The following is a 21,675-nucleotide window of genomic DNA, read 5'->3' on the forward strand; positions in this document are numbered from 1 at the left end:
GATACTATATTCATCTGCTACAGTCACACAGACAGAAAATTTTTTTAGCTTGACTATCCGAAAAATAGAGAGAGCTTTTGTACACACACAGGCTTCAATGTCACACTTTGGTATAGTTTTTGCATGCAATTTTGTATCTTCAAAACTACTGAAGGGAATGAGTTGAAACTAAATACAATTTGAGAGCATAATAATAAGTTATTATGTTAGGCCCATAACTTAGATTTGACAAAATTATGGCACTTTTTGAACTTGTTTTACTATTAAGCCCTGAGAATCATCAAGCACACTGTCCTTCTGACAGCTCTTGATCAAGTGACTATTATTGTAAATTAAGATAACATAAAGTCATTTAGGGATATCAACCTTTTGGGATATCAACTCTTTAGTTCAACACAGTTAGTATCCTCCCTTAATAAACATTAAAAAAGCAATTTACCCGAGATTGAGCACACTCTCTCCCTGAACTAACATAGATTTTCCCTCTTTATACTAAGAAATGTGGAGATCCATTTCCTAGTTACACACTTTTTAGTCAATTCAAATGTATCTCTATATACTTTCTTCTTTTGATTTATGAGGTTTGACCGACCACCATGATATTATACATCTATATTAATGTATATAACAATTAAACATTAAAAAATATATATTGTAATATGAAGGAATACTTCATGGTTACAGTTCATTGAATAACAAGTGATGTCATGTGATAAATAAGTTTTGTTGCTTATTTTGTATTGTTCATTTTGTTGTTGTTTTTTTTTAATTATTAGAACAGAAGTATTTATGTTATTTTTGTTTCTTGATTTTATTGCAGCATCAACGTCTGTTAGACACTATGACAATTATATATGATTTGAAGAATTTGGGTGCCAGGCATTTAAATAAGGAATGTATGTATAAAGGCACATTTTATATACAAACTGCTAGATATTTCAGTCCTCTTGTCTTAAAGTATAGATATTCATTGATAAGATGGACTCCTTGAAATTCTGAAGTATAGATATACATTGATAATTTGGTATTAAAAAATTCTGAAGTACAGATATGCTTTGATAATTTGGTATTTCAAAATTTTAGAAATACACTACCTGAATTCTAAACTCTAGGTATATAATGTATGGATGTCTTCATCTTCTGTATGTAAACTGATATGATTGGAAAAGAAAATGTATTAAAATTTGGATGACTGCTGTCTTTTTTTCTGCTATTATTGCTATATTTTGCTTTTTAGCTGCCATTTCAATGAAATATGTATATCCTTTCTGCTTGTTTAGATCTGCAGGTATTAAGAAAAAGTACCATACTCATCATAATATAATAGTGACTGATCTGCTGAGTCAGCCCTGACTAAAACTGAATTTACATTATACTGCACTCTACAAATGGTGAAAGTTCGGCAAGGGAGGAAATTCATAATGTTTAAAAACAATATTTCATGAAAAAACGTACCAAAAACCTGTTGTAGAATGCTTGCATAATGCTTGTTTTGTAAAAATTTTCTTGCTAATTAATATATATCATGATAATTTGTATCATTTGATAACGGATATCAATTAAAGTAATATAATTGTTAATGTTAGCATTGCTGCTTACCTTATGTTTATCCATTTTATTGGAGAGAGTACATGTATAAAAAGAACGGTTGTATAAGTATGCATACCCCTTGTAGCGGAAGGGGTTGCCTTTGACAGGTTAAAGCATCAGATTTGCAGCCACCATTTAACCCAGTGTGATTGTAAGTGGCAACTACATGGGTTCAAATTACTGGAGTCGGCCCTGGTGTTGCTTTAAGTTTGTAACACCCAAGGTTAACCAAAATCATCTTTTATGTTGCATACATATGTTCTAAACTGAGTTGGTGTGCAATAAAACCAAACAACAACACAAAAAAATGAAAAAGTAATTATACATGTTGTCCATAAGCAGTGTATATTGGCAGTTTAACACCAGTTATTTTCTTCTTTATTTATGGTTACAAAGTCATGAGTCATGTTAGAATAATTGATCTATCTAGACAACTTGTAAAAAAGGAAATGGCTAAGTTTTAAGAAACTATTGATATCTTTTATATTGAAGTGTTTTCTATTTGTGGAAGTAAACAATGGTGATTCATTGGCAGAATAGTTTCATTTTTTATATTTTTGAAAATATGTGGATTGTATATACCTAGCTTTCCATTACTTTATAAGGGTAAAAACATTTTCTGATCAGTTAAAGAGTGAAAAAAAAACACCATTATGTTTTAACTGGAAATTCTGTGAAATCTCTTTATACATGTATAATATAAATGAAAGGTTGAAGTATATCTAGCAGTTTGTAGTGTCTTATGTACTACATTGTAACTTGTATATTTCTTGTATAACCTGACTAACAAGCTTGCATGTTATAAATATCCTTTTTTTTCTTATTCCCTTGACTTTATCTAAGAAAAAGTCGTTGTTGTGCAAAAACTTTTTTTAAGGATGACTACTCAAACAATTTTAAAGGTATCAACACAAAACATGTCACTATTACTTGATAATCATGACAAGGTGCTTTTCTAGACAAGGGGCATGATTCTGAGTCATGAGTCACAATATTAAGGAGTTAAATGCCCTTTATTAACTTTCAATATTTGTTAAAGTTGGCTATTGATAGAAAATTTTGAAACTAACATAAATACTTGTATATTGTACTCAGCATACTTACTAATGGGAACAAGGAATAGGTGTAAAACAAGGGACATAACTTGTTGATGAGTATTTCTAGAGTTATGCTCCTTCACCACATAGAAAATGATTAATTTTTGTATAAATTTTGTGTAGAAATGACAATATATCACAAAGTTATTCATTTTAATGTAAGTGAAGTTCATAACAGCCATTACTTTTCTTTTAGTTGTTATTCTTTACAGATGAGCATTAACACCACCTTTGCTTTTAGACACACTGTTACATGTATTACATATAAATGTAGATGTGTTTTGGGTGGTTCTGGTGCCATTGTTTTTTCTACACTGTTTCAAATAATCATTACTAAGAAGTTAAAAGTTTCTTGCTTCAAAACCGATTAGGATTGTTGCAAAAAAGATAACTTGAAAATGAGAAATACTGAAATTTGATACTGTTAAAGTTTGGTCATTTGGCTGATATAGTTTTGGTCATTTGGCAGTTACAATTTTGGTTATTGGACTGTTAAAGTTTTTATAATTTTTGGTCATTTGGCTGTTACAATTTTGGTTATTGGGCTGTTACAATTTTGGTTGGTGGGCTACTATAGTTTTAATGGTCATTAGGCTATCATATTTTTTGCCGTTTAGTTTTTAGAGTTTTGGTCATTAGGCATTTGGGTTATTTGGCTATTACAATGTGGGTCATTTGGCTATTATAGTTGTGGTCATTTGGCTCTTACAGGTTTTGCCATTTGGCCATTAAAGTTTTGGTCATTTGGCTGTTATAGTTGAGGTCATTTAGCTGTTACAATTTGGGACATTTGGCTGTTCAGTTTTGGTCATTTGGCAGTTACAGCTTTGGTCATTTGGCTGTTACAATTTGGGTTAATTGACTTTAGGGAGTATTATAATAATTAGTAATACAGTTCAGTTTCTGAAATTTTAAATATAATAAGCATTCCTTTTGCTTTTTCTATGCTTAGCATACATTGGTTTCTAAATTTAAATTGTTGTTTATTTTATTGTTGTTAATTTTAGTAGTATATGAGATTGTTCAATGTCATAAATATTTTGTTTAACAAATTAGATTGTTGATACATTTATATTTGCTATATCAGTCCTTGAACAAGATGGGTTTTTTTTCTTTTCACATCCAGTAAATCAATTTGAAAGGTTTTTTTGTTTTTTTTTGCATTTGAATGAATAATTACATAACATGTAATCAGATTTTAAATTCAGAATGTTTTGTTTATCATTTTCTTTAATTAAGTATATAGAATAATTTGAATAAATAATACTAATAAAAAGATTTTGAAAATCTATTTTTTGTTTATGAATTAAAACTTATGAATTATTGAATAAAAATATAATATATGTTCAAAAGATAATGTTTTTAAGAATATGTTTTTTCAGTAATTATAACCATGGTTTTCTGTATAATTCCAGCGGTGGACATGTACTTATCTATAGTTGACGCTGCTGAAAGCCGGTACCCGGAGGTGCTCAGACGTGTATTTGTTATAAATAGTATGTATAACACTGATTCCTGACACCACTTAATTTCTTAAATAAAATCACCCTACTTTGATTTTAGTCCTTTCCAAGTATTTTTTTAGGGGTGTTTTCAATGTGAAAAAAGCTAGAAAAGGATTGCTGAGACTTAACACAGCCTTGTGAGAATAACAGGTCTTCTTACAGTCAACAAATCAAAGGATAACATTAACTCCTTTCAGTTTTAAAAATATTTTTTGCTCAAATATGATAGTTGAAAAAGACTGATAATTACTACACAGTCTCTTTTGAAATGTAAAATAAACAAAATATGTTACATTTTAAACTCGACACACAGTATGATTACACAGTGTCATTAAGAAAACTGACAGTTTTTATAAGAATAGACCAAGTTAATTTGAGAAGTAACAGGAAATGTAACTTCCCAAACATAGTTTATTCTTTCACATGTTTAAATTAGACATATTCAGGAAAAATTTAGTAGATTTCAATAATTTTCTACAATAAAAGTATTTCACCCAAGGATGAGCATAGTATACATGTATCTTTAATAGAATATAAGGGCCATGGTTCTCTATCTCTTCTTGCCTTATTTGATACATACATCTGCCTGGCTCTTTGCTGGTTGCATAGACAAGTAGTCATCACATCTAGAACGGAAAAGTTCATGTGTATTTGTATGTGGGGGAAACTTTATCAAGGTATTTACAAGAAGTTGAAGGGTCCACTTTGGTATATACTTGTATAAGGAAACAAGCCCCAAAATATCTGTGTTGAACATAGGCCAGTGTATTTTATGTTAAGTTTGCATTGTCACTGATTACTGTTCAGTAATACTTAACCTGTATACCATGCCAAAGATCATAAATGGACTTGTCTGTCTTTCATCCTGGCAAAGATTGTAGATAATGATAAGATGGCACAGATGTGGCAGACTGATCTGCACTGGCAGCATAAGAAGGTTGTTAAAAGGAGCCATTTCTGTTATAAGAATGATATTACCATTAAAATTATCAAATTATATGGTAACATTTGAAATAATTCAGAGACTTAAATAAAGTAAAACCAAAACATACAGTCATGTTTAATTTTTCAGGTATTCTAGCTTGTTTAAAAAGGTCATAATTTATGTATATATTTGTATGCTTAATTTATGTATGTATTGCTTAATTTTCAGGCCCAAAGATCTTTCCTATAATCTGGTCACTGGTGAGACCTTTTCTCCATGAAAATACTGCTAAAAAAGTTGTAGTTTTATCTGGTGAGTTACCTCCCTTTTATTCTTAAAGTTGTTTTTGTTTTTTAACATAAACAAAAATCTTTTTTAGAATAAAATTTTAAGACATAGCAAACACTATCAATAGGCACTCGGGGTCGTTAGACGTGGCCCAGTAGCCCCATGGTCAGAAATGCACATGGTCATAGAAATGGTCATATGCACAGGTAGTATGCAAAATGGTCAATCACGGGTCAATATAAATTTTAGAGGCCGGGTTTGAAAATACTACTTACTTTATCTTTTAAGGTAACAAAAAAAATGTTTTAAAATTTCGGGAATTAAAAGATGCTTTATTAAAAGAAATTTCACGGAACAATTCCAGCATGTTTTTGGTGTACCCTCAAAGATTGAAGGGGGCCCCCGCTGTAAAAACTATGTAAGACAATTACTTATTTAAGGGATTAAAAATTATCTAAAGAATATTTTTTAAAAAAAAATTTCGTAAAAATAATACAGTTTAATAAACTTATGCGATTTCCCAGAAAAAGTTGAGACATACTTTGTGTTTTAACACACATAAGTATTTTTACTAACAAAATTTAAAATCATTTGATTAATTTACAGATATGTCAAGGTGGAACAGTTCCAAAAGAGTATTACAACCAAGCAGAGCCACATCATGCCATGGTTACAGGCAATATAGGCCGCGGATCAACGTTACAACTTGAGTATGAAGTCCATGAACCAAACAGTGTTATAAGGTTTAATTATTTATTTAACTTTTTATTTGTGTCTTAAACTTTGTGTGTGTGTTATTTCTAAAGTTCATGCGGTGGCATGGCCAAGTTGTTAACTTAATCTAACGGTTGCTAGCTGGGTTCAAACACTGTCAGGGACAAGTTGTTGTTTCCTTGATCAAAAAACTTTACACTCATTGTTCAGTACTGACTGGTTCCAGGAACAGATTCAAAAGTGTGTCTATAACCTTATAGCTTTTTACACATCACAAACTAAAATAAACTCTGTATGAACTAAAAATTCATTAGGGAGAATACTATTTATATTTTAATCCTCTACTGGTTGGAGAGATAACTTCGACACTAAATCACATATTTTTTGCAATATTTTAATTATCTTCCAGTATATTTTAAATATTGAACCACCTAAACAAAGTTCAGTTCAAAGACTTTACATTACACCACAAAAACTATGTATGAAAATGGAATCTGGTACTTCTTTAAGGTATTGAATGAGGTATACAAAACATGGTCTTTTTACCCCACAACAGTAGAAAAAGTCGACACTTAAATTTTTAAGTAAAAAATGACTGGAAAAATCAGCATCAATAATTTATTTTTACATCTTATATGGTTTATCTATTTTTTGTAAATATTTAAACAATTTTTCAAAAATCTTTCCCAAGTCAGTGGCCTGTGGTCAATACATTTCTAACTACCTTACTGTAATTTAGTAAAAAGAACGTTTTGAAGCAGTTTTTGCCTACAAAAAGTTTAGGTTATTTGAAAAACATTAAAAAGTCTACCAAATTATAACAAATCATCACATTCTGTCCTGTTCCTATACTGTTAGGTGAGCATGTGCTTATTTGTTGAAAAACAAAGCTAAAACAATTATATTTATCAAGTGTCGGGGTTATCTATGCGTCGGAGTTATCTCTCCGACCAGTATGCAAACTTTGTAACTGTAATTATGTATACTACAAGTATTAAGTCATCTGAGGCAGTGCCAGGAGATTTGTATCTATTTTTGGTTATTTCAAGAGTGCCTTATAATAGAAAGCTTTCTTTTGTTCTGCACATGTATATTAATATAGCATGTGTCATCCTATTTGTATAGTAATTGTCACAGTACTGCTTTTAAACAGACTCTTTGAGGGAACTTTAAAATAAATTCAGAAGCGCAATAATTTATTGACAAATTGTAATTTCAAATGTATATATGTCACTACATAATGTGTATATTGAAGAAACTGTACTGAAAATAATTGAGATTTTTTTAATTCTTTTTCCAGGTATGAGTTTCAGACAGATGGATATGATATAGGCTTTGGTGTGTTTAGAAAGAAATCAAAAGAGCGAATGAAAGCTAGTGAAATGGACACGATTCTGTCAACACAGCGATCAAATTGTCATCTAGTCCCTGAAGATGGTGCTGTAGAATGTGACCTGCCTGGTATATGTAAGTTATATATTTTACGTTGAGTTCAAAAAATTGTACAAACACTTGTTTTGGTTCGTTTCAATGCTGATTTTAAAACATTTTTGGCCATATCTCGGCAGTTGTTCCATGTAACCTGCTTTTCATCATGACAAATCAGGAATAACCAATCTATTTGCAAGTGACCTTCTACATTTGGTACTAATTTCTCATTATTTCTGAATCAGAGGTGAGAGACAAATGATCATTAGACTCATTGTCACAGACAAATTTCACCTTGCCCAAAGTTCAAACCAGTGACCCCTGTATTACAAGTCTGATGGTGTCTCTATTGAGCAAAGCAGGCTGACCAGTAAAGATTTTATGTCAATATGGGTATATGAGAAGAATATTTGACCTCTAAGGTTGCTAGGTTGTTTTATCAAATAGAATTATTCAGAATCCACAAAGGGACTGTGTAACCACTAAGTCATGACTAGCCATGATTATGTGGGTATTTTATGAAAAATTGACTTCAGTTATATGTATAAATAATATATATGACCGAACATATCTTTATACTGTAATAAGTTATATAAAACTTTATTTGATTATTTGTTTTGAGAACACATTTGAAATTCATCAATAATTCAGATTGTTTCAAAACTAATTTGGTTTGTATTTGTATAAATCAGATGGTTTTGTAGTCTCAGGTTGTATGCAAGATAACATTTGTTGTCCCTAATCTCTGGTGTTAAGTTAGAGGACATATGTTGTATTCAAAGATATGTTGTTTATTTTATAGATGTTATACGGTTTGACAACACATATAGCTGGGCTAGAAGTAAAAAAGTTTATTATCTTATTGAAGTCTTAGAACCTGAATCAAAGTCAAATACAGGCAGTAGTAATGCTGGTGAAAATGATGAAGGTGACGATGAATTTGTTTTGGCACAAGAAGAGACAGTATCTTAGACCCTACCTTTAAATTATTGTGTACATGTTTCAGGATGACTAAGGCTGTTTGAAATACTTATTTATATTAGACTGTACGATTTGAAAAAAAATTGTCACTTTTTTAAAAAAAAATTTCATGGCACTTGGCTAAAGTAAATTTAATGGCTTAGTATGAAAAAAGTGATGATAATGATGATGGTGAATTGTTAGACAGACCAATCACTGTAAATCCATTCCATTGAAAATGATCTCATAGATATATGAAAATATGTAAAAGCCTAAATTATCCTAAAAGTTTCAAAACATTCAATACATTGAAATTTAGTTATTTTTATATTTATTCAAACAATGTTTCATTTTTGACAAAATGAATTTATAGATATGTTAAAACCACTTACTAGGTAATACCATTTGGTGTTTCAATGTCACAGTTAATGCATATTAAATCGATTATTTATTTGATTATTAGTAAATGAGGTCAATATGTCATTTAAGGTCAAAGGTTATAAAGAGGTTAAAGGATACTTTTAATGATTTTGTCATACACTTACACATGAATGACTCCATGAGAGAAAGCATATGGACTCTTTTTGCCCGGGTTTTAGAGTATTTTCTCCTGACAGATTATGTGGTCAGAAATTGCTTTGTATATGCAGTTGGATAGTCCATAGACCAGACCTTGACCAGCCAATTACTATAGAACACTTTGGCCAGCAGTCTTATGATTGGGTTTGGAGAATGATCAGGACTGATAGATGACCTCTAATAATTATGAAGTTAGTTAGTCAAAGGTCAAGGACACTGTAGCCTTTTCCTTTAAAATCTGATAATTATGAAGTCAGTAAGTCAAAGGTCAAGGACACTGTAGCCTTTTCCTTAAAAATCTTATAATTATGAAGTCAGTAAGTCAAAGGTCAAGGACACTGTAGCCTTTTCCTTAAAAATCTTATAATTATGAAGTCAGTTAGTCAAAGGTCAAGGACACTGTAGCCTTTTCCTTTAAAATCTTATAATTATGAAGTCAGTTAGTCAAAGGTCAAGGACACTGTAGCCTTTTTCCTTAAAAATCTTATAATTATGAAGTCAGTTAGTCAAAGGTCAAGGACACTGTAGCCTTTTCCTTTAAAATCTTATAAATATGAAGTCAGTTAGTCAAAGGTCAAGGACACTGTAGCCTTTTCCTTTAAAATCTTATAAATATGAAGTCAGTTAGTCAAAGGTCAAGGGCACTGTAGCCTTTTTCCTTAAAAATCTTATAATAATGAAGTCAGTTAGTCAAAGGTCAAGGGCACTGTAGCCTTTTTCCTTTAAAATCTTATAATTATGAAGTCAGTTAGTCAAAGGTGAAGGACACTGTAGCCTTTACCATGAAAATCTTGTCTAATCAATAATTAAAGAACTGACACCTACAAACCTATGATTAAATATCATTGGGTAGGTTTGAATATCACCTGAGAAACAGGTGGAAGTCCATGAAACATAACTTATTGGCAACAATGTAACATAACTTACTGGCTACAATGTAACATAGCTTATTGGTTTCAGTGGGGGAGGAAGACATGTTTAACAAACATGTCTTGTAACAAAATATATTTTAGTCATTTGTACTCAGGACGTTTTATACATTATTTCTCTAGACAGACTGGACCATACTTGTTATCACTGCCTTCAAGTACAGTAACTGTTGGTTGATGTACTTATTAAGATATTATTGATACTAGGATCTTATAAATACAAATAGTTATGGTCTGGTTTGTGTTTTTATCACAAGTTAGGTTAACTCATGTTAGTCAATGTTATTTTTAGCCTTCACTGCCATACATTCACATTAGGGTTTAGTTCTGTTGCAATCCAAACCTCCTACCATTGTAACACATACGTTTATATTTACTGATTATATAATGTACATGTATATACTAGGTACGGTTATTTGTAATATAACAATAGGACTGGTGATATAGACAATGTTTAAATTGCTATTTGTTGCATACTGTGGCTGATGTGCCAATTACCATGGTATGGTAAACAAATTTTTAAAATGATTGTACATCGCATGGATTTGTGTTAAATATATACCGGTGTAAAAATTGTGTTTGTACTTAAACATTATATTTGTTCCAATTTAAGGGTTAAAGTAGCACACCTCCACACTTAATAAATTCTTATAATGAGGAAAGGAGTTCACATTTGTACAAATTAAGTGATTTAACCTAGCCTTAGACACTTGCTATTGATAAAAAATACCTAAAGTTTGTCAAAATACGTAGAAATTTCTCATACTGTATTAATAAAATGGTAGAATTCTGGGGATTAAAAAAAACCTATAAATTCTGTCATATTGTGCTTGAAAAATTCAAAATTTCATCTTGATTGTAGGTATTTAAACATTTTTTAATCATTATTTTTGTTTTCTTTCAAATTTGAGTTTTTGAAGATTTAGTATACTACATCTGGAGGCATGCCACTTTAAACTCTTTAAAACCTAGGAATTTTATTTCTGTCATAATATGAAATTTACCTTGCTTTTGCTCAGTATTGTAACTATTGTCTCAATATTTGTTTAAACTTGTTTCAGTACCTATATCTAGATATACCCCTTTCCAAATTTGCTCAGCTCAGTATCGCAGGAGTTATCTTTTAGCCTGCTGACCACAACTGATTCTACCTATGCAGCTAGTGCAAACCAAGATTAGGTAGTACATGTACTTCAGTATCATCTGATCATAGTCTGCACTGTTTGCTATTCAGTTACTACATATTAAGAAATGTTCTCTGAAATTGATGATTGTTTTTATCCAAATTGAAAGATGGGACTAGTCTGTTAAAGATAAATGTACGGTACCATTTTAAGGTAAATGTGGTATCATGATTGTGTTATGTAGGTAAATGTGATATCATGATTGTGGTATGTAGGAAAATGTGGTATCATGATTGTGGTATGTAGGAAAATGTGGTATCATGATTGTGTTATGTAGGTAAATGTGGTATCATGATTGTGTTATGTAGGTAATTTTGATATCATGATTGTGTTATGTAGGTAAACGTGATATCATGATTGTGTTATGTAGGTAATTGTGATATCATGATTGTGGTATGTAGGTAAATGTGATATCATGATTGTGTTATGTAGGTAATTGTGATATCATGATTGTGGTATGTAGGTAAATGTGATATCATGATTGTGGTATGTAGGTAAATGTGATATCATGATTGTGTTATGTAGGTAAATGTGATATCATGATTGTGTTATGTAGGTAAATGTGATATCATGATTGTGTTATGTAGGTAAATGTGATATCATGATTGTGTTATGTAGGTAAATGTGATATCATGATTGTGGTATGTAGGTAAATGTGATATCATGATTGTGGTATGTAGGTAAATGTGATATCATGATTGTGGTATGTAGGTAAATGTGATATCATGATTGTGTTATGTAGGTAATTTTGATATCATGATTGTGTTATGTAGGTAATTGTGATATCATGATTGTGTTATGTAGGTAATTGTGATATCATGATTGTGTTATGTAGGTAAATGTGATATCATGATTGTGTTATGGAGGTAAATGTGATATCATGATTGTGTTATGGAGGTTAATTTTGTTATTCTGATATGCCCGGTTCATGTAGGTGATTGTTTAAATTATTTGTTTTTGCTTTGTTTTACTAGAAAAATTTTTATCATGAAGTTATAGATGAATGTTATGAACAAGTATCACAATCACCAGCTAGCTGTTTTACATTTCTCCTATTAGTTGTGTACACCAAAGAAATTTGTTTGAGTATTGTACTCCTAATTATTTTAAGTAATGTATACCAAACAACACCAGATTTGTTTTTAGTAATATTCAACAATTATGTTAATGAGTGTACAATAAGCAGCATCAAATTTGTATAAATAATGTACCTAAAATCATTTTATGTAGTAAACACCAAGCTTGTTAATTCCAAATCATTTTGATGTATAGTGTACACCAAACAGCACTTATTTTATTTTGGTAATGAACCCCACATCAAACAAGAAGAAATACAACAGGAATTATTTCTGTCTTAAGTTGTTAGCTGAGAAACTGGTCACTGAATTGCAGAACCCTTTGATTAGCAACTTCCCCCATCATTTTCCCTTTTCCGTTGGTACATATTACTTGGTAGTTTCCTTATTTTATTAGAAGTTTTAATTGTTGAACAAGTAGCTTCCCTTATACCAATAGACGTTACATACCATGAACGAACACTTCCAAATCAAAGTTATATATATTTTAATACTGCTGAAATATGGTTTTCTGATGTGATGATATGGCTTTAATTCTTTGAAGCACTTGTACATAGCAATCTGTTTACAATCTGTTTATGTCTGAGTGAATTCAAATTTTCTTTTAAATCAAACTTTTTATGACTTGTATGTTAAAACTTAACCATTTTGATGGATTTTTTTTGTAAGAGTTATGACCCCTTGTGAAAGATAAGTACACCATTTGGAAGTATACATTACATGTATTTGTGGGATTATCAAAGGTCCTGGGCAACAATGTAAGAGATGGTCAAATTGTTTTAAAACTGGATCTGCCTATTTTGGTACAACATGTAGTTATACTATGGAAAAATGACAATGTTTCCAAAACTTTAGTATTAACAAATTCAGTGCATTTGGAATGTTAATTGTAGATGTAAGTGAATCATGAGTTTAACTCTTTGTTTATATATTTTGTTTTTGCTATGATTTTGTCAGAGAAAAAAATCAAAATTGTACACAAAAATGTGAAAAGACATTTATTCAAAACAGATGTATCTCTAACTTTATTCCATGTAAACTTTTTGCATGGAAGTCACAACAATTTTGCACTTTATTCCATTTAAGTTAAAATATTTTTGCATTTTATTCGATATACGTTATGATAATTTTGCACTTTATTCCATATGTATAACAAAAAATGTGTACTTTATTCCATAAAAAGTTTTGTATTTTATTCAATATTAGTAACAATAGTTTTGTATTTTATTCAATATTGATAACAAAAGATTTGTACTTTATTCCATATTAGTAACAATAGTTTTGTATTTTATTATATGCCCAAAAGAATTTCGGACATATTATGTTATACCCCCTGGCGTCCGTCCGTCTGTCCGTCCGTCCGTTAGCAATTTGGTTTCCGGAGCATAACTTAAGTTCCATTTGGCCCACAATATTCAAACTTCATAGGATGATTGTCCATATTGGGTAGAAGACCCCTATTGATTTTGGGGTCATAAGGTCAAAGGTCAAGGTCACTATGACCTTAAAACTGAAAACAGTTTCCGGAGCATAACTTAAGTTCCATTTGGCCTACAGTGTTCAAACTTCATAGGATGATTGTCCATATTGGGTAGAAGACCCCTATTGATTTTGGGGTCACAAGGTCAAAGGTCAAGGTCACTATGACCTTAGAACTGAAAACAGTTTCCGGAGCATAACTTAAGTTCCATTTGGCCCACAGTGTTCAAACTTCATAGGATGATTGTCCATATTGGGTAGAAGACCCCTATTGATTTTGGGGTCATAAGGTCATAGGTCAAGGTCACTATGACCTTAAAACTGAAAAGAGTTTCCAGAGCATAACTTAAATTCCATTTGGCCCACAGTGTTCAAACTTCATAGGATAATTGTCCATATTGAGTAGAAGACCCCTATCGATTTTGGGGTCACAAGGTCATATGTCAAGGTCACTATTACCTTACAACTGAAAACAGTTTCCGGAGCATAACTTAGGTTCCAATTGCCCCACAGTGTTCAAACTTCATTGGATGATTGTTCATATTGGGTAGAAGACCCCTATTGATTTTGGGGTTAGAAGGTCAAAGGTCAAGGCCACTATGACCTTAAAACTGAAAACAGTTTCCAGAGCATAACTAAAGTTCCATTTGGCCCACAGTGTTCAAACTTCATAGGATGATTGTCCATATTGGGTAGAAGACCCCCATTGATTTTGGGGTCACAAGGTCAAAGGTCAAGGTCACTATTACCCTAGAACTAAAAACAGTTTCCGGAGCATAACTTAGGTTCCATTTGGCCCACAGTGTTCAAACTTCATAGGATGATTGTTCATATTGGGTAGAAGACCCCTATTGATTTTGGGGTCACAAAGTCAAAGGCCAAGGCCACTATTAACTTAAAACTAAAAACAGTTTCCGGAGCATAACTTAAGTTCTATTTGGCCCACAGTGTTCAAACTTCATAGGATGATTGTCCATATTGGGTAGAAGACCCCTATTGATTTTGGGGTCAAAGGTCAAGGTCTCTATTTCTTAGAAATTGAAAACAGTTTTTTGAGCATAACTTAAGTTCCATTTAGCCCACAATATTCAAACTTCATAGGATGATTGTACATATTGGGTAGAATACCCCTATTGATTTTGGGGTCACAAGGTCAAGGTCACTATTACCTTAGAATTGAAAACAGTTTCTGGGGCATAACTTAAGTTCCATTTGGACGACAATATTGAAACTTCAAAGGAGGATTGTTATTTGAAGGAGGTAATACTTTATTTAATTCCAATGTCTTACAAATGCTTCATCTTTACTAAAAAAAAAAAAATCACTTTCGGGCATATAATGCTCCGCCTAGCGGTGCTCTTGTTCAATATTGATTACAAAAGATTTGTACTTTATTCCATATTAGTAACAATAGTTTTGTACTTTATTCAATATTGATAACAAAAGATTTGTACTTTATTCCATATTAGTAACAATAGTTTTGTACATTATTCAATAAACAATAGTTTTGTACATTATTCCATATAAGTAACAATTGTTATTACTGAAAGCTTTGTTGTTGTTATGTTATCATTTGTTTTAAATTTGTTGTTATATTGCTTGATTGTTAAATCAATTTAATGCTTATTTTTGATTGATTGATTGATTGATTGACTGATTGATTGATTGATTATATTTTATATTTAATATAACGGTCTTATTTGCATATTATTTAAACAAATATTTTCATATACACTTATTAAACAATGCAAGCTATGAATATCACAAATGTTTATGTTTAATTATAGAAGAGGAGTTGAAGTGTATGTTTTTACCTTTGATATAATTATGTTAACAATGTTTTTGTTACTGAAATTTCAAACCTGAAACTGCAAATGTTCATTGAAGATGGACCTCATAATGACTTTAGGCTATTATTCACTATAATATATTTTTACTAAGAAAACTGCCATTCTCTTAATTTTGGCCTTGTTATATTGCAATACCAAACCACTCTGTAGATTTACTATCATATTTTTAGCTTTCTGTGTGACATTTTTCAAACCACACTGTAGTTATATTCACTTATTTGCTGATTATATATGGCAATTCCAATGCACTCTGTAGATTTGCTCTCTTAGTTTTGGCTTTCTGTTTGACATTGTCAAACCACTCTAGTTTTTTCACTTAGTTTTGGCTTGCCGTGTGACATTAAAATTTTGTCAAATCATTCTGTAGATATATTCACTTAGTTTTGGCTTGCCATATGGCATTCTCCAAGCAGGTTGTAGATATATTCACTTAGTTTTGGCTTACCACTTTGCACTTTAAAGCACTCTGAAGATATTTTCACTAAGTTTTGGCTTGCTGTATGGTAGTTGTCAAATCATTCTTGTTTTTCTCTGTTAGTTCTAGCTTGTCATTTTGCATTGTTGATTTATTCACTTAGTTTTTGATTACTATATGAAATTTGTCAAACCATCCTTGTTTATTTCCCTCTTAGTGTTTGCTTACTTTATAGCAATCTCAAACCATTGTGTTGATACACTAATAGTTTTCTGTTTGTGTTTTTACATCCTTGAACAAATAATTCTAAGTCAATGCAAATTTCTTGCTTCTTTTTTTTTTGTCAGCTCAAACATGTATAATTATTAATCATTAATTACTTTTGTGAATTCTTAGACAAATCCATTCTTATATGAGTAATCATACATGTAATAATGCAATATTTTTTCCTTTTTGCATTTAAAACCACTTTACAAATTAGCTTAGATACCTGTTTTTGTTTTCATTTTTATGCTTACAAAATATGCATTTTAACTTTTTTGTCAATCAAAAATGTTCAGTTTTTAATAAAAATATAAGGTAAAGAAAATTATCAAATTGATTTGATAGTTTCTAATTTATACCCCACATTATTTATTTACTATAAATAGCCTTAAGTGAAGTGAGGGGGTAACAGTACGTTATATTAGGTGTTACCAGATTGCCCCCACTTGCATACTGGGTACCAGGTTTAAGATATTTTTATATAAAATAAAAATGAATTTCACATCTCACTTGGAGTGAGAGGAAGAAATGTTCACCCTTGTAAAGAAAATGTCAGCCGAGGAGCAATCATTCTATTCTATCACAGTCAGTGAGATGTGATATTTATATAATGTTATAAACACATTTTGATTTTTTTGTATTGTTTTCTATCCATATGAAGCTTCTGGTAGTGACTGAATTTCAGATCACTGCATATTTCATATGTATTTTGGTGATTGTTTAGATAATGATTATAATCATATACAACTTGTGATTCAATATTCTTGCCTCATTTTTTGTCAGGTTTGCTGAAAGTCGACAGGCAGGCAGGTGTAAACAATTTCTTCTGTAGGTCACTCCTACACTTCTTTTGGCCACTCCTACACTTCTATAGGCCACTCCTACACTTCTGTAGGCCACTCCTACACTTCTGTAGACCACTCCTACACTTCTATTGGCCACTCCTACACTTCTGTAGGCCACTCATACACTTCTATAGGCCACTTCTATAGGCCACTTCTACACTTCTGTAGGCCACTCCTACACTTCTATAGGCCACTCTTACACTTCTCAACATATTTCAACCAAATTTTACACAAGTATTTCACAAAGTGCTTTGGCCCATTTTGTTATGGTTTTGTAATATACATGTAATTTGAAAACCTTTTACCTAATCATGGCCCTTACAAATATTCATATGTATGCAACTCTTACTACACTTCTTTATGGATTTTAATGAAACTTTCACAAAACGTTTGATATCAAGTGCCCTGGCATATATTATCTTATTTTTAGACTTCATCATTTATTAACTTGATTTTGATTATTTTATATAATCATGGCTTTTAAGAAAACACTCTTTAGTAAGCAATTCGTACATTGCTAGAGTTATTCTAATCAAACCTTCACAGAACTTTTGTGAGCTAAAAATTTTAATGTATAATCCTATGTCTGGTATCATACAAAATTCCTTTACACTTACTATTAATAAAGTTAATATGTAAGGGACAATGTCTATTTTTAGAAAAATCATTTACACTGGGAAGTATTTTTTAACAGTAAGATGACAAACTTGTATGAGACCAGGGGTTCTTTTTTGTTTGTTTGTTTTTTTTCTTTTTTTCTAGTGTATGTTCTAAATTTCCATAAAATTGTTTCAATACTCACCTTTTGCATTTCCTACATGTTTTATTGTTAATCAACCAAATTTTCACATCACTATTGTCAATCAGAGCCCTGACACATATTACACGGGTTTTGTGATTTAATCCCTTTTTTTTTCACTTGAATACTCTTTTTCAGTGCACAATTTTAGTCCTATCTCGTTTCTAAAGGGATAAACCAATCATTATTGGCAGAAAACCAGTTTTGTAGTAATTCCTGTCACATTTTTGTATATAATGAAGATAAAACTATTTAAGGTTATTGGAAAAACTTAAACTATCACAATATCTCTGTGATTTTTTGTCCATCTTATGCATAATATTTAGTTTGTTTATATTATATTTGATAAGAAGTTTGATTAAAGATTACAGTATCCCAAAGATTGGCCAAGGATAAAAATGAGCCGTGTCACGACAAAACCAACATGGTGCGTTTGCGACCAGCATGGATCCAGACCAGCCTGCGCATCCGCGCAGTCTGATCAGGATCCATGCTGTTCGCTATCAGTTTCTCTACTTGTAATAGGGTTTGTAAGCGAACAGCATGGATCCTGATCAGACTGCGCGGATGCGCAGGCTGGTCTGGATCCATGCTGGTCGCAAACGCACTATGTTGGTTTTGTCGTGATGCAGCTCAAATGTAGATATTACTGTTGTCTGTTACCTCTGAACATGACAATATCAAGGAAGCTGGTGGTCACTTAATGAACTTTTCAGATTTTGACGAAGAGGAAGTCGTGTAGGTCAAAGGTCAAGTAAAACAGATGTGAAGGCCAAATGATTTTATAGTTGTCATGCAGTAGGCACAGAATTGTTTTTGTTTACATTACTACACATGGTCAGTTATTTTTTATGTTGCCCTTAAATAAGCAGGTCAAGGTCAAGTTTATTTCTCATTGCCCTTATCTTGAGACAATGATCCAATATTGTAACTGTAAGAATAACAATGTGGTCAGCAGATGACCTCAGCTGATTTAAGATCGTAGAATAAAGCTATATTCAATAGTGACTTTCATGAATTTAGGTGTTTTTGGTAGATAAAAAAATGAGTCATCAGCTATTAAACAAGTAGCCTCAACATATTGAACACTTAGCTTAAAAACTTGGTGATCTCATAGTTGAAAGATAAAGTAGTGCACCATCAATGTTCGTCTGCTAATTTATCATTTAGTTTTTGCATACATTTCTTGTGTTTTGTATTATAACGTTTTTCCATTTTATTTTGCTTGATACAAATTAGTACCAGAAAAATAATTGATATGTAATTTCATTTTGAAATAACCATATATTGGTTTGCCAGTTATATTTTCTAATTTCACTGAAATTATATAAATAAATTACATAAAATACAGTTCGAGTTGTTATTCATGAATAAGCATGCATGTTGAACTATAATGCCATCAATTTGTTATTGTATTTTATTTTATCTTTGCACAAGCTGTAATCAATCAATTGAGCTTCCTTCTGTCTAAGAGATAGCTATCAAAGGTCGCACGCACCTACAAGACGCAGTCACTTAAACCAAGCTAGCATTGAAAAGGCGCTTTAAAACATACAGATATGAAAATACATTGTACAGCAATGAAGCAGGCTAAACATTCAAAGATATCTATAATATCAAATGAGTGCAACATTTTTCATGATCTAATTACTGACCAAGAACATTTGTCTGTAAAGTAGTAGTCTTGGAAGATTCAGTCGCATTTAATGCGCTTTTGAACAAGCACTTTTGCCAGGAAACTTGGGTTTGTTTATGAAAACAGTCATGTAGATAAAATATGAACAACTATAAGAGCGCATTCATGTACTACTAGTATTAGATACGCTCTTTTATGAGACACCTTTGTTATTCTAGTTAGACTCTTGTTATACAGGTCATTCAGGATGTTTTAAATAATATTGTAATTTTCTTGCAATACTTTTCATATTTTTTATGTAAATCACGAGTCGAGATATAAACAAAATGCAAGAGCTGGGCTTTCCTAATAAAAAAGATAATTTCATTTTTAATCGACTAAACAAAATATGCCCGTAGTAAAACGTATATCTCTATTCCGCTTGCTAATTTACATTAAAGAGATCCTTTTTCCATAAAAAAGACTCATTTTAAGACATGACCTTGACATTAAAGATTTGCTTTACAATTAAAATGGCTTACATATTCTAATACTATTATAGTCGTTTCCCATTCCGTATGGAGTAAAATGTTAGTTTCAAAATAGCTTTCGTTTCATTTTACATTCCTTTCCTCGAATATTCTGGGCAAATAGTGCTGAGAAATCTTGAAAGATCCGGTACGCCAAACGAAAGAAAACAATTCTAAAATGAGAGATCTTGCAAAATTGATAAGATGAACATGTTAAAAAACGCCCCAAAACGACAACAGGGGTACGGTTTGATTGAACGTTATCTAAGGCACTGGTGAAGCGAATTCAGCAGAGCTTATTAACATCCAAACTATATGTTGCAAACTGTCTGGTAAAGTCTGTTCATGCCTAACTGTCTAGCACCGTTTATTTACCCCGTTATAGGTATGAGGCGACCGAGGCATCCTCAATTATGAAAAGTGCAATATCTCGTAAACAACAGTATTCAAATTTCTAGCCTGAAAATGCCGTGATAAGTGATTCCGGGGAACAACACTGGTAGTCTTGTAACAAACCAAGTGTCTGCCCCTTGGCTATCGAAATGTACCTGTTTTTTACCAACGATTTAGCTGTACCTGTTAAGTACCTGTTAAGTCAGGAAACAAAGGCATATTCTGTTGGAAATGAGAATAAAATGACATTTACTATCTGATGATGAGCAGGACTCAGAATTATTGCTTAATTTCGATTGTTGTAGGACAAGCTTTATGTTGGTAAATCCAACAACAACAAAACAGTATAGTACAGTTTCGACCAAATTCTATTGAAAGTCCCTCCTAAAGTTTTAAATATGGGAATCCCTGTCTAAATATAGTTGATAAATATATCTACTTAGGGTTATTATTGGATGAATACTTCGATTATAAGGTAACTGCAAAACGTGTTGTCCTTGATGCAGGACGATGCTGTTAATTGCAAAATGTCAAGTTATTGATATGGTTCCATTTGAAGTTTTCAATAAACTTAATGATAGGGGAATATGGCAAGTTAAAGTCTATGTGGTATCTTAGTGTAAAATAGCGGAAGTCAGTTGCTCACCAATGATATAGACTGAAGTCAATGAATGAATTTCAATAGAGTTAAATTTAATATTGTTTGGATTTTTTTTACAATAAGAGCTATAAAAGGTGTACTTATTGGCAATTTCAGTTCAAAAGTCACTCGTTGAAAATAATCCTCTCAAAATTATTAGAAACATACATAATATTATGCTATTTCTTGTAGAAAATGTGGCATAAAAATATTGGATATGACAGTGCTAGACTTTATAGCTTCCTGACATACAAAATATTCATTGTGATGATTGCCCTTCGGGGCGAGTAGAAACGAGTTAAGAAATTTTAGACTGTATAAAACAAGTTATTATTCTGAAGAATATGTCCAGATGTGATAATTACAAACCCTATATGTGCTCTCGCCACATTTCAATATGCCGTTGCTCCAATAAGAAAATGGTAGGTATGAAGATATTCTAGAGAATTCACGATTGTAGTATATTTAAATTGTAAATTGAGGATGAGTGTGGCGCCGTTATATGTCTCAACTACCACTAAATGTCATAAAATTGACGACCGTTAAATGTCACAACTGTAACATTAAATG

At 31.5% G+C, this 21,675-nt stretch overlaps 1 protein-coding gene across 1 annotated transcript; it reads left to right on the forward strand.

Annotated features, from left to right (window-relative positions):
* Positions 1–741: 741 nt before the first annotated feature.
* LOC132722507 (SEC14-like protein 2) lies at positions 742–8,813 on the forward strand. The gene is made up of 6 exons (XM_060707019.1): positions 742–896; positions 4,103–4,183; positions 5,346–5,446; positions 6,012–6,148; positions 7,420–7,586; positions 8,350–8,813. Exons 1-6 carry the CDS (start codon positions 842–844, stop codon positions 8,517–8,519), a joined length of 711 nt encoding a protein of 236 aa, XP_060563002.1. The 5' UTR covers positions 742–841; the 3' UTR covers positions 8,520–8,813.
* Positions 8,814–21,675: the final 12,862 nt, after the last annotated feature.

The sequence above is a fragment of the Ruditapes philippinarum genome, unplaced genomic scaffold (assembly GCF_026571515.1).
Source record: "Ruditapes philippinarum isolate M1 unplaced genomic scaffold, ASM2657151v2 ctg2081_1_1_1_1, whole genome shotgun sequence".
In the NCBI taxonomy this organism is placed as follows: domain Eukaryota; kingdom Metazoa; phylum Mollusca; class Bivalvia; order Venerida; family Veneridae; genus Ruditapes; species Ruditapes philippinarum.